General features: G+C 42.6%; 1 protein-coding gene across 1 annotated transcript; it reads left to right on the top strand.

Moving 5' to 3' along the window:
• Positions 1-161: 161 nt before the first annotated feature.
• htr1b (5-hydroxytryptamine (serotonin) receptor 1B) lies at positions 162-2,731 on the top strand. Its single transcript, XM_063224130.1, has one exon. It carries the CDS (start codon positions 537-539, stop codon positions 1,647-1,649), a length of 1,113 nt encoding a protein of 370 aa, XP_063080200.1. The 5' UTR covers positions 162-536; the 3' UTR covers positions 1,650-2,731.
• Positions 2,732-10,168: the final 7,437 nt, after the last annotated feature.

Below are 10,168 nucleotides of genomic sequence, written 5' to 3'. Positions count from 1 at the left end.
CGCAGGCTATTGTATGGGATAGCACTAAGACCCAGAGGACGATGGCATCTCTCAAGTGAGGAGATAGGAGTGATCAAAGCTACAAGTTCCATCGGAGTCAGCTATATAAAGCCAAGTCTTTAACCCACCTACCAGCAAAAACGGATGCTATCCTACATTCAGATGTCATGAACCTCCCATCCCATTCGTGTGGATTCCATAGTAATGTTTCAAGGTTAAAGCTCACCTTCATTTTTATTTTTGCATTCGCTTAGGAAACCACCATTTCATTATGCAGGTGAAAAGAACTGAAAAACAAACTACATTTCTTTATCGCGGAAAACCTTTCAACTTTTTGCGAGTGAGGCAAAAAGGGAGGCGAGGATCCAAGTTCCGATTTTGTATGGTTTCTGCAAAGTCGTGGGAAGGTACCGATGCTGAGAGGATGTTGGTGGATATTGCTTCAATGGGATGAAATAATAAAACCCGTACTGTTACAGTATATTTCAAGATGAAATCCGTAATCACCTTCACCTTGTGAGAGGGGGTCTGAGGGAATGGATCGCCCAAACAACTTCAAGCCAACATCCACGAATTACGCATACCATGGATATAACCATTCCAACGGATCTTACCCACCCCATCTTGCTGAAAAACACAATGATTTTATTTACCAAGCATGTCTGGCTGTCATTCTCTGCACTATAACTTTGGCCACAACATTAGCAAATGCCTTTGTCATTGCAACTATTTCGCAGTCGCGGAAGCTGCACACACCGGCAAACTTTCTCATCGCATCTTTAGCGGTGACGGACCTCTTGGTATCCATCCTAGTGATGCCTATATGCGCACTGTACACTGTAAGCCAGACTTGGACTCTTGGTCAAATCATCTGCGACATATGGTTGTCCTCGGACATCACATGCTGCACGGCATCTATCCTGCACCTGTGCGTAATAGCGCTGGATCGCTATTGGGCTATTACGGACGCGATTGGGTATGCCAAAAGGCGCACGCAGGCGAGGGCAGCGGGGATGGTCGCCACCGCCTGGATCATCGCCGTATCCATTTCACTTCCACCTTTCTTCTGGCGTCCAGCTAACGACGACTTGACTAGTTGCACTGTGAACACTGATAACATGCTTTACACAATTTACTCCACGTTTGGGGCGTTTTACATCCCCACGCTGCTGCTCATCGCGCTTTACGGAAGGATATATGTCGAGGCTCGGAAGAGGATACTTAAAAGGTCACCAAAAGTTGGCAAGAGACTAACCTCAGCACAACTGGTGACTAACTCCCCGGGATCTGTTGCCTCTACAACTCCGTTACACCGGAACGAGGCGGAGATGAATGATTTGAGCCAGGTTCAAGTGACTCTTTCCGATGCGCTTCTGGAGAAGAAGAGAATCTCCGCTGCCAGAGAGCGCAAAGCTACTAAAACATTGGGTATCATTTTAGGGGCTTACATTGTGTGTTGGTTGCCGTTTTTCGTCTATACGCTGGTTGTTCCACTGTGTGAATCCTGCTTTTATCCAGAGCTCTTTGATTTTTTCACTTGGCTTGGCTACCTCAACTCACTCATCAACCCAATAATCTACACAATGTCCAATGAGGACTTCAAAAAGGCTTTCCACAAACTTTTACGTTTTAGATGTTGCTTGTCTTAAATAATGATAACGAATAATATCCCTGTTTGAATCAGTCTGCCAGAAAGTATTTGTCACACACAGCCCTGTGAATAGGAATTTGACATTCTTTCACAATCAGTGTGATAACAATGCGGTTGATATTATTCATCATGTGTCCCAATTTCAGTTGCCAAGATAAATGTTAATTGTTTGCTGTGCCTCAACTATTTGAAAAATCTGTAGCTTATCATGAGTGTATGACAGTATGAGCATATTTGCTCGAATTTGTTTTGAAAGAGTCTTAACTATGGACATTGTTCAGAGATAAAGTCACATATTGAGTCAAACTGAGATCGTATTTGCTCTTTGATAGCAAGGTCTTGGCAATATTTGGAGAGCGAACATGCACCTATGCAGTTTCCACATGCTGTGTAAACAGTCCCCATGCACCATTGAGCTACACTGAACAATGTGATTTTTGTGACGACAGAGCATTGTTTCTGCAAGGTTCTGAGTTACCTGCTTAGACTTGGTGCATGCAGATGTGTGACAGACAGACTAGTAACTTATAACATACCATGTGTGAGAATACTATTACTTTACTCCAAAGGCAGTGGTGTAGTCTACGTAGAACACAGGTTTATGCAGTATACCCAGTTCAAAATTTCAGGGATTTAAGTATACCCACCTAAAATTGATGTATCCATTATTTAGAATAGCAAAAATATATACAGTATACCCACCTCAGAAAATGCTCAAATATACAGTATACCCACCACAAAAAAGTAGACTACGCCACTGTCCAAAGGGATGGTAAGTGTGCACAGTGCACACTCCTCAGTGTCAGTGTCAGATATCATGATGTCCAAAATATATGATAAAGGAGAGGTGAGGTGGGTCTCATTATAGTTTTTGCTTTTTACATTGCCTCTTGTCAGCCAACCAATCATTTTGTCATTGCCGGAAAAAAAAGCTGTGGGATGTCACTATTGGAGGAGTTGTACCAATAATAATGTAGCCTACACAGTGTCATACAGAGGTGTGTGGGTTGGAAATAATAAATACTGGTGGCAATGTTACATCATTATCATGAACACTGTTTGTAATACAGCCAATAAAAGCGATCAGCTGAATGTACATGGGCCCTTATGTCTGGTGTGGTGGATTCCTGTGCTGTTCTGAAAGGTATAGTGTTTTAAGATTGTGGAGAGTGGGCATTGCAACTCTGCTGACCATTGCAAGTACGGTATGCGGCCCATTTCTAAATTTGATCTTTTCATCAATATTTACTAATACCAATATTTACAGATCAGTACATTTCTGCAGCTATAGATGTCTATTACTGAACATTGAAAATGGCATATATGTAGAAGATCCACCCTTTTATGTCTGCAACATGTCATTTTGTCAACTGTCATAATGAACACTTCAAATTTGATGGTGGTGGATACTCATGAAACACTGATGGAAAAAGGTAACATTTGTGATTGGGCAGCACACATTCTGGAAGTTAACTAATTTGTACTAAAAATGGCATAGGCTACTCTGCCTTTACGGGTTGTTATTTTTTGTCTTTGCTTTGACTGACTGGGTAACATCTGGGGCATCGGGCAAAATGCATTCCCAGTCTCACCTGCTCTCCCATTCGATTGTATATTGAATTGTTTTTGGTTCACCTGCAGTTCATATCAATCACCTACTGCACCACAGCTGTGTGAGGGTGCAGAGAGAGAGAGAGAGAGAGAGAGAGAGAGAGAGAGAGAGAGAGAGAGAGAGAGAGAGAGAGAGAGAGAGAGAGAGAGAGAGAGAGAGAGAGAGAGAGAGAGAGACTGAGGCAATAGTCAACACCTATTCTTTTCTAGGTTTCTATCTTTGTGTCAAAGTTATGTGCGCATCGTTATAATAAGACTATAGTCTCTTCATGACTGAACTAGGCCCTGTAACATATTATCACACAGTGTAGCACATTTGTAAAGAGGCCATACACACTGTAAAAATGACAAGGTTCCCTGATGAACCTTCAGCTGCCATTGATGGTGAACCCCTGAAAGGTCTCTGATGATTCTATGGAACCTTTCATGTCAAACCAAAGATTCTTTTAGTTCATAATAGAACCTCTCTGGTCAAACTAATGCACCCCCAAAGTTTTGAGTGCAGGAACATGGAACGTAAGGAACATGACATGACATGTGGTATTGCAAAGGTATCAAATGTCTCTATATAGTACATGCACTGTTATCCGAGCTGTTGTGTAGGGCAGTGTTTCCCTACCTTTTTTTAGGCGAGGCACCCTTTCAATTACTGAAAATTTTCAAGGCACCCCAAACCAACAAGCTGTAACATGGCATCGCATCGGATACCACAAAAGCTTAGAAAAGTAACACATTTGGAGACGTCACACAACCTACGTTCGAAGCTGCAGCTTACAGGGGCCACCTAAATTTACTTCATTGTGCATAAATGGCAGATGAAAGACTCCACTGACTAAGCAATACTTTATTAATTTAGACAAATAAGTATTATATTACATAATTTATTTATCAGCCACTGTGTAGCGGACAATTATGAGGAAAATAATACATTTCCCCCCAAGATCTAGGTTTGTAGAATACAAGAGTAAAATCTGATGTGACCTTACATTGACATGCATTAATGTATGCATTATGACAGAGCAAAGGTGAATCAATTAACTGATTTTCTATTGGCATATGTACATACATATTCTGTTTTTGTCCCCTAAACGTGCAGAGTCAGTCATTTTATTGTGACCATTCAAGTGTTTGCCTTTTATAATAAAGGCGCTTTCAATTTTAATAACACTTGACCTTGACAGCAATGAACTGACAAATTGGTGTGATGTTACAGAACATTAATATGCTGGCATTAGTGATGAAGGGTAGCTGTTTGTGTTGACATAAACAATACCTCCTCCTTCACTGAGGGCAGACAGAGTCAATACTATCTGTGTGTGTGTGTGTGTGTGTGTGTGTGTGTGTGTGTGTGTGTGTGTGTGTGTGTGTGTGTGTGTGTGTGTGTGTGTGTGTGTGTGTGTGTGTGTGTGTGTGTGTGCTGTGTATGTGTGCATATGTGTGAGTGTGTGCGTGTGTGTGTGTCAGAGTAAGAGAGAGAGTGTGTGTGTGTGTGTGTGTCTGTGTGTGTGTGCGTGCATGCGTGTTGTGAGTGTGTGTGTGTCCAAATCAAAATGACAAATGCTTGATTAGCATGGCACCAATTATAGTGCATCTAAAAATATTGCAGATGACAGGGGGAGTGTTTGAGTGAGTGTCTGGGGTGAGCCTACCCTGCTGGAGGTTATTATGGTGTGTGTTGCCAATCAAAACAGCCCCGTGCAGGATATCCATTACAATCCACACTCACACATTTACAGCTTTATGTCATCTCTATGCCGCTTACCATTTCAACGATGACAAATGTTGATGAATGAGTTAATTCTGTGTTCTGCGAAAACCATCGACCTGTATCTGTAATTCATAGCTGATTTATGCTCACTGTAAAAGTGCTCTGGTCCCATTCTCAGAGCAGTGCGGAAGGGGTTAACGTGACTGAAAGTCCATACAGTCATTAATTTATTGTAATATATTCAATTCATTCAGTGTCCTACAAAAATGATTTTAATACACCTGCGGTCAGCTATTATCTAAAAGTTAATCACAGCACATTATGACAATGAGAGCACACGAGTCGGACGGCTCCACAGGAACAAAAGACAAACTGACATTTTATAGAAATAATCCATTTGATAGCAAAGTGACTTTCCCCATCAATCCTCTTGCCTCATTTCTTTTTTTTTACCAGCCATCAAAGAATAATTAAACATACACCTGTGAGCACAAAAAGCCCAAAGATTGGCTACTTCATATGGACCACCACCATAGTCAAATAGTCAAAGCTTGTGATGAAGGGAAGGGAAGGGAAGGGAAGGGAAGGGAAGGGAAGGGAAGGGAAGGGAAGGGAAGGGAAGGGAAGGGACAACATGACATTTTCTTTTGTAACAGAAACAGGAGGCACACCAGGGATCCACTGATCCATGAAATCAACACCCAAAACATTGCAGAGGTACCTATTAAGAGCACACAGGGCTTTTGCTATAGGCTAGTGTTAATGTGATACACTTTTACTAATGGCTACTCTTGTGGTCTCAGTATGGAATCTCAGACGACCAACAGTGCTAATCAGTCACACACCTGATTTCATGATTAGATGGTTTTGCCACGTGCTGAATGATTCTCCTGTGCGTCTTCCTCAGTACATGTCCATCCATAAACATGTAGTTGGTTTGCCTGTAAACACAGCAACTGTCTATTAAAGTAAGTAATTAGCCTATGAACGTCTTAGTTAAAAATGTCATTTGCATACATACACCCTGCATGTCGGTAATTGAATGTCAGTATATGCATATGCGAGTGTCACAACCCACTGCTATGGAATGCTGATTTAAATATGCCCCCAGAACATCCATTCAGACAGATATCCACAGTGTCAATTAAAGCTACTGGAAGCCTACAGCACAGTCTCATTAGCGGTGTAAATGCCATTATTAATTCAGATAAATATTCTATTTCATAGTTCCACCATCAAAATAACCATTTTAGTCAACATTGAAATAAAATATAATATGGCAATTTATGCTCCCAATCATATATAATTGCATCACTACTACAGTAATAATGTCAATAGCTTTTGGTACAGGTGGTATGGCAAATTCTCACTATATTTTCCTGACACCCATGTGTCTCTGGTGTATACTGATGTATGATAGCAAGTTGCATCTCATAGCCTTTTGATTTCACAGCCTTTCAAAGATAACCTGTCATTAAGGGGAAAACGATTTTCTAAAAAGTGAAAAAAAATGTAATCGAACCATTAACAGCAAGCCATAGGGCAAGGGTAGGCAAACTCAGGCCCAGGGGTCACATGCGGCCTGCTGAGCCATTTCATCTGGCCCGCAGAGCTTTTACTATTGAAGTTTCACGAGCATTTATTGAACTGAAACACGGAGCATACATAGCACCACAAGGTGGCAGTATTTCACATTCTGACCTGCATCAACCTGCATTGTCAAATTACTGTATTACAACACTCCCACTTAATTTAACAATAAACTTAAGTCTTACATTCTTTAACTTAAATCACTTAGGAGATGTATTAAACTTAGACTCCTCTTAGACTATAAGTCCCCTTCTTTTTTTTAAAACTTACAAACTAGCAAAGCATTTTAATTCCCCTTATTTCCTTTTACCTTACTTACCAGTAGTCTTACCTTAGGCTCTAACAATACTTAACATTGGCCTACGACTTGTACTTATCTGAGTTACACAGCACAAAGTCCAATTTCTCTCCTAAGATACTCAAACTTCTGCTTTGGTAAGGGCTTGGTCAAGATATCTGCCCTCATATCATCTGTAGGACAGTATTGCAGTTGAATTTGTCCATTCTGCACACATTCACGAATGTAGTGGTACCGAATGTCTATGTGCTTTGTTCTTGAATGGTCAACTGGATTCTTAGCTATGGCAATAGCTCCTTGGTTGTCCTCCAGAATCACTGTTGGTGTAACGTCCATTCCTAGATCACTCAGAAGTCGTGTAAGCCAGGTACATTCTTGTGCTGCCTGGCTGAGAGCGACGTATTCTGCTTCAGCAGTTGACAGTGCGACTGTGTTCTGTTTCTTGCTGAGCCAGCTTACTGCTCCTCCACTCAGTAGGAAGACGTTTCCGGTTGTAGAACGACGATCATCCTGATCTCCTGCCCAGTCAGCGTCTGAGAAGCCGACTAAAGTTTCAGACTCTGACCTCTGGTACTTGAGAGCGAGGTTTGCGGTACCTTTCAGGTAGCGAAGAATCCTCTTCACAGCAGTCATGTGTGCAGTGTTTGGTTCGGCGTTGAACTTTGACACAGCACTCACTGCTTGTGCGATGTCTGGCCTGGTGGCCATTGCTGCGTACAGCAGGCTTCCTACAATTGACTGGTAGGTACCTGGGTTCACTGGCTTACTGACACCATCATTTTTCTGTAACTTCACATTTGCATCAGCTGGGGTTGTGACCAGATTTGCTTTATCCATGCCGTATTTCTGAAGAACGGCTTCAATGTAATGCTTTTGGTGAAGGTACACACACTTGTTTGTCTTGTCTTGAATCACTGAGATGCCTAGTATGTAAGACAACTCACCCATGTCTTTCATCTTGTATCTGTTTTTCAGAGCAACTTTCAACTCACTCATGCTCTGCAGTGACTCTGTGATCAGAATCAAATCATCGACATAAACAGCTAAGATCTCTAGCTCCTGTCGAGCTCTCACGAACACACAGGGATCTGATGTGCTCTGGTTGAATCCAAGATCTTTCATGAACTCTGTGAAAGTCTTACTCCAGCAGCGAGGTGACTGCTTAAGGCCGTAGATTGCCTTTTTCAGCTTGCACACCAAGTGCTCTTGGCCTGGCTTGACGTACCCGTCTGGTTGCTCCATGTAGATTTCCTCCTCTAGATGTCCATTTAGAAATGCAGTAACGACATCCATCTGGTGTACATGCATGTTATTCTGAACAGCAAAGGACAGCAATGCACGAATTGAGCTGAATCGTACAACAGGTGAGAACGTTTCATCATAGTCAGCGCCATACTTCTGTGAGTAACCCTTGGCAACAAGTCTGCACTTGTATCTCTCCACTTCTCCATCACTATGGTGCTTGACTTTGAACACCCATCTCGAACCTATCGGCTTTCTGTCTTTTGGCAATTTCACTAAGTCCCAAGTATCATTTTCAAGCAGGGACTCGTACTCCAAATCAGCTGCTTCCTTCCATTCCTTAGCATTAGAGCTCATCATTGCTTCCTTCAGTGTACTTGGCTCATTTACACTACAGACATTTGCATAATGTTCAACAGTCACTATGTCTGCATATTCATCATAGCCATACCTTGTTGGGGGCTTTCTGACTCTGCCGCACTCTCTCGGAGCTTCATTGACTGGTGTGTCATCGTTGACTGATGCTCCTCTCTCATCAGGACCACTGCCAGCATCACTGTCTGAACAAGACACTTCCACTTCCTGTTTCCAGTCGAAGTCGGTCTCATTGAAGATGACGTCCCGGCGAATCAGAATTCTCCTTTTCTCCTCATCCCACAGACGATAGCCCTTTGCATTGTTGGCATATCCCACGAAGCGAAGCTTCACCGCTTTCTTGTCCAGCTTTCTTCTCTCTGCTTCTGGAACATGTGCATATGCCACACAGCCAAAAACTCTCATGTGACTGATGTTCGGCTTTTTTCCACTCCATCTCTGGTACGGGGTCTGTTGCTTTAGAAGTGATGTGGGCAACCTGTTCTGCACGTAGGCTGCTGTTGCTACAGCCTCTGCCCAATACATGTTTGGCAGCTTTGCATGAGACAGCATACTCCTTGCTGCTTCAACTAAAGTCCGATTTTTTCTTTCAGCTACACCGTTTTGCTGTGGTGTATGGGGTACAGACATTTCATGGTGGATGCCTTGAGCTTTCAGATATTCCTGGAATTCTTTCGACGTGTATTCCCCACCGTTGTCTGTTCTCAGTCTTGCAACTCTTTGTCCACACTCATTGGAGAATGTTCTCTCGAACTCCTTGAACTTGCTGAGCACTTCACTTTTCTGCCTCATGAAGTATACTTTGCAGCATCTTGAGTAATCATCAATGAATGTCACGAAATACTTTGACCCTCCTATGGATTCAGTCTGCATGGGACCACAGACATCACTATGAATCAGCTGCAGTTTTCGCTTTGAGCGTATTGCTCCCACTGACTTGAATGGCTTCCTAGCCAGCTTGCCCTCCACGCACGCTTCACAGAAGGAGTTCTCTTTTTCAGCAGAAAAGTCCATTCCACTCACCAGAGGTTTTAGCTCCTTCAGCATGGTAGTGTGGCCCAGTCTTTGATGCCATAGGCTGGCTGCAACTGATGCACTTCCTGCTGTATGAGGGACAGGCGTACTCCCCTCCACATCCAGCTGGTATAGTCCATCGGATCGTTGTGTTCCCATCCCGTGAAGATCTCCATCTTTTCCACGAATGTAGCACCGGGCCTTCTTGAACTGCACAGTATTCCCTTTTTTCACAGCAGCTCCCACTGAGAAAAGATTCCCTGACAACTTGGGAACATACAGCACATCGTACATTGTGACATCTTTGACATCACTCACTTTGAAAGTCATTTTCATTTTTACCGTGCCGAGTCCTTGTGCATCGACTACTCTGCCATCGCCCAGTTTCACTGATTGTGGATTTGTGAATTCCTGGTAATCCTGCAGTATTTCTTTTGAGCATGTCATGTGTTTTGACGCTCCAGAATCGACTAGCCATTCGACCTGTTTCACTTTTTCATTCTGATTTTCTCTGACAACAAATGCACTTTCGTTTGCACTCTCAGAATTTTCATTATCCTCACATGTCATTTGTTTAGCCTTGTGGGTTTGATTTTTATTTTTTAACTTTGGACAATTTCGTTTCAGATGTCCCTCTTTCCCACATTTAAAACATTTCCACTTGGATCGGTCGATTCCC

Source organism: Engraulis encrasicolus, chromosome 19 (assembly GCF_034702125.1).
Source record: "Engraulis encrasicolus isolate BLACKSEA-1 chromosome 19, IST_EnEncr_1.0, whole genome shotgun sequence".
NCBI lineage: Eukaryota > Metazoa > Chordata > Actinopteri > Clupeiformes > Engraulidae > Engraulis > Engraulis encrasicolus.
Note: the sequence above shows the minus strand (reverse complement) of the source record. Positions and strands in the feature narration are given on the sequence as shown.

What these genes read in the sequence shown, in the direction of transcription:
- htr1b (XM_063224130.1), top strand. Translation starts at nt 537, where the DNA reads ATGGATCGCCCAAACAACTTCAAGCCAACATCCACGAATTACGCATAC.